Source organism: Monodelphis domestica, chromosome 1 (assembly GCF_027887165.1).
Source record: "Monodelphis domestica isolate mMonDom1 chromosome 1, mMonDom1.pri, whole genome shotgun sequence".
Classification (NCBI taxonomy): domain Eukaryota; kingdom Metazoa; phylum Chordata; class Mammalia; order Didelphimorphia; family Didelphidae; genus Monodelphis; species Monodelphis domestica.
Genome location: NC_077227.1, coordinates 478,280,237 through 478,284,167, shown reverse-complemented (window position 1 = coordinate 478,284,167; position 3,931 = coordinate 478,280,237). Strand labels below are relative to the sequence as shown.

The 3,931-nt window shown below is 45.2% G+C and overlaps 1 protein-coding gene across 2 annotated transcripts; it reads left to right on the top strand.

Annotated features, from left to right (window-relative positions):
• Positions 1 to 24: 24 nt before the first annotated feature.
• Positions 25 to 2,215, top strand: SSNA1 (SS nuclear autoantigen 1). 2 transcript variants are annotated; one of them, XM_001367145.5, is made up of 3 exons: positions 52 to 215; positions 425 to 624; positions 1,580 to 2,215. In XM_001367145.5, exons 1-3 carry the CDS (start codon positions 164 to 166, stop codon positions 1,682 to 1,684), a joined length of 357 nt encoding a protein of 118 aa, XP_001367182.2. In that variant the 5' UTR covers positions 52 to 163; the 3' UTR covers positions 1,685 to 2,215. The 2 variants fall into 2 exon arrangements, with proteins under 2 accessions (XP_056679076.1, XP_001367182.2); XM_056823098.1 differs by having other exon boundaries at positions 25 to 215; positions 425 to 2,215.
• Positions 2,216 to 3,931: the final 1,716 nt, after the last annotated feature.

The following is a 3,931-nucleotide window of genomic DNA, read 5'->3' as shown; positions in this document are numbered from 1 at the left end:
CGCTACGCAGCGACGCCCCCGAGCCAACGTGGCGCGGTATGATGAGATCACATCCCCCAGTGGCGCTCAAAGGGGCGGGGTTGGTGTCTGAGCCGGCGCAGTGATGCGGTAGCGGCGGTTGGATCTAGAGTAGGCGGCAACCAGCAGCGGGACCCCGGGGAGAATGAGCCAGCAGGGAGCGGCGCTTCAGAACTACAACAACGAGCTGGTCAAGTGTGAGAGCCGCAGGCAGCGGGGAGCCCCAATCCCAAGCTATCCTGGACCCCTGATCTCCCCCTGCCCCTCCCCGCACTCATGTCAATTCTCAGCAGGTCCCAAGCCAGGCCCAGGCCCCCCCCCCCCACATACACACACGCCCTAATCCAACCCACCCCCCACTACCCCCCGTGCCTGAGCCCCCAGAGCCTTCTCTCGCCTTCCCCAGGTATCGAAGAACTGTGCCAGAAGCGGGAGGAGCTGTGCCGGCAGATCCAGCAGGAGGAGGATGAGAAGCAAAGGCTCCAAAACGAAGTGCGGCAGCTGACCGAGAAGTTGGCCCGGGTCAATGAGAACCTGGCCCGGAAGATCGCCTCTAGAAATGAGTTTGACCGTACCATTGCAGAGACCGAAGCAGCTTACCTCAAGGTGGGCCTTACCCCCTGGGGCTACTGGGCCAACCCTCCCGAACTGCACCCCACTACCTGTACTTCCCTGTCCCATGAATACCGAAACACAAACCGACTTGTCCTGTCTGAATGAACTCCTCCATCCCCCCAAGAGATATCTTAACATCAGTTTCTGCTTAACACCCTAAGTTTGGATAAGATAGGCCTAACCTTGCAAACCCTGGGAAATTTGTTCCAGAGAGCAGACAGAAGGCAGGAGTTGGAGTCTTGGATTCCAATCTTACCTGAAACACTAAGTAGCTGTATGGCCCTCAGAGTTTGATCATTTAATTCTCCCAGGCTCTCAGTGTCTATAAAATGGGAGCGTTGGACTTCTGAAGTCTTTCCCAGCTCTAGGTCAAGTGAGTCTTTTAGGAATACCCACAAGAAGTCTGAATTTACATTTTTTAAAGGTTAGGACTGCCAGACTTCCTCTCTCCCAATGAAATGGGAGCACAAGGGCTTAACCTCTACCCTATCTTTACATGTCTTTATCTTATCTTGGGGTTGTTGCTGACCCTTAGTAAACCTATGCTATGTTCTATACTAGGCACTAGATGTATCAGGAGACACCAAGTGTGATATAAAGGGAAGTGCAGTTGGAGGTGGAATATGTATGGTTTGACATTCATTCCACTTGTACTACTTGCTACCTGTGGGACCTTGAACAAGTCTTTTAGCTTCTCAGGGCCTCCATTTCCTTCTCTGTAAAATGATGGAATTGGCCTTTATGATTTCTTAAGTCTCTTACAGCTCAAACTATGACCCCAAAAATATAAAAATGGTACAGGCCAGGCCCTTAACTTATTGATGATGGAGGAGGGAGGGTATCTACAGTATGGAGAGGATATAACAAAAAGATAGGGATTAATGGGGACAAAACAGCTGCATTTATGCCAAACAAGCATAAAACCTTCCATTTTTTCTGGTCATAGATTCTGGAAAGTTCTCAGACGCTGCTCAGTGTCCTGAAGCGAGAAGCAGGAAATCTGGGCAAGGCCCCAGGCCAGGACCAGAAGAGCATGGGCAAGGACAGCTGAGTTGGGACCATGGGTCTTGCCTAATACTCCCACAGAGGATTCCTTGAGAGGGAATCTGTTAATAAAGTACCTTTGTTTTTTCATAGCTGTGGCATTTCCCTTCTCTTGCTGTTTCAGGCATGTGAGAAGAACTTAGCTCCCCAGTACTTGATGGGTATTCACTGTTCTCTGGGTGCTTCATCTAACATGTCCTAAAGAAAAGGGGTAATAATAACAGCCCAGCCACTTGGGGTAAGGGCAAGTAATACTCTGCATGTTCCTGATCTACCAGGCAGAAGAAAACACTGGGGAAAGGGGAACATGGAGAGGACCAGAGGCAGTTTTGCCTGAGAGTTGTCACTGCTGTCCTGGATCAGCCTTCAGGATATTTATTCCCTGGCCATGTGCTTCCTTTAAAGCAGATGGCCAGGCAAAGCCATTGATGGTGGGGGTGAGTGGCTAAAAACCCTAACCAGGGACATGAGCCTTAATATATATGTAGTCAATACATTGCAGTTTTATGTGTGAATAAAGATTTCCTTATGATTTTCATTTCTGAGCCTGCTGCCTGTGTCCTGGGGGGGGGGGGGGGACTTTTTTTTTTTTTAACCAAAAGCCAGAAGCTTTTGTTCATTGTTAACAGTCTGTGCCCAACAATCTAGCCCAGATGGCTCCCTATGCCACCACTGAAATTGAGGCTCAGAAAAAGTATGAAGAGCTAGAGATGCAGGCACAAGGTGGAAGGACCTGGATTGGCCTCTTGACCTAGGGCCCAGGACCCTTCCTACATGGAGGTGAGCTGAGGTCCCAGAAGAATAACAGATGGGATGCATTTCATTCCTTTCTACATGTTTATTAAATGCCTACTAAGGTTAGGGAAGGCCTTGTATAACTATGTAATTAGTCCATATCCTAACTTGTCTTAGATCTGGATTATTTTCATATCATTTCATATTATTCCCCTTTATGTACTTTATTCCAGTCTTCTGGCTTGTTCTTCCTATGAATTTCAAATTCCTACCTTGATTTTTGTACAAGTGGTCCCCCACATCTTGATAACACCTCCTAGAATCCTAGACTTCCTGCACAATGTAGCTCATGTGTTAACCTCTTATAGGAGACTTCCTGATGTCTTATTGGCATTCCCTTTGAAACTACTTCATATTATATTATTTTGTATATGATTTGCATTGATTTACGCGAGTACATGTGTAAGTTCTTTGAGGCCTGGGATTTGAGATTTTTATCTATATTCTCAGGGCCTAGCATAGTTTCTTACATATAATAAGCACTTAGTAAATGTTTGTTGGAATGAAATCCTGCAATAACCTCTTCCTAAATATTCTAACTGCACCAAAAAAGAACTGAAAGTCATCCTCCAGGGTCATTTTGACCATGTAATGATCCAAAATTAACAATAGCTTTTACATCAAATTAAAATTCATCCAAAGGTTGAATGTCTTTTTCCAAAGCCCTTACCTTCTGTCTTAGAATCAATACTGTGTATTGGTTCCAAGGCAGAAGAATGGTGAGGGCTAGGCAATGGGGATTAAGTGACTTGCCCAGGATCACACAGGAAGTGTCTGAGGCCAGATTTGAAACTAGGATTTCCCATCTCTAGACCTGGATGTCAATCCAGTGAGCCACCTAGCTGCCCCAAAAAGTTGAATGTCTTGAATGCTGTCCAAATGTGAATTTGTTTATGGAAAGACTATTAAACTAATATTTCAGCATATCATAGATCTAATGAGTAGCGTGAACCTATTTTTACCTTCCTTAGTAGTAGTAAGCCTAACACAACATACAGACTTAATGCCTTGTTTTACTTTCCAGGTTGTAGCTACATCTTCACTAAGCAATCGGGTAATTGCTAATAACTAGGGAAATGCCTTCATCTTCATAATCCTCTTTAAATCAGGAACTGACTTCCTAACTTACTGGCTCACTTCTAATTTTCACCTAAGAAGTAGAACCTACCAGTTTACAGATTATAATGAGTACTTGAAAATTAATTTCTGAACAGCTAAAGTTTAAGCAGCTGAGGTACTGTGTCTGATATCGTCTGCTTTCTTGTGCCTTAATGAGAACAGAGGGAAATGTGCAAAGTAGATCCCAAGAGATCATTCTTATGAATTCTACCAGTAGGGCATTTATCAGCTCTTAAGTTGGCGCATCATCACTTCCTGGGCTGTGGAACAACTTTTAGTGCTAGCCACTAGTAGCTAAGTGTTACAAGGGCATTCAGGATTTAAGTATTTTCCAAAGTGC

What these genes read in the sequence shown, in the direction of transcription:
- SSNA1 (XM_056823098.1), top strand. Translation starts at nt 164, where the DNA reads ATGAGCCAGCAGGGAGCGGCGCTTCAGAACTACAACAACGAGCTGGTC. An exon ending in CAACAACGAGCTGGTCAAGT is followed by an intron (nt 216 to 424) that starts GTGAGAGCCGCA and finishes CGCCTTCCCCAG; the next exon opens with GTATCGAAGAACTGTGCCAG.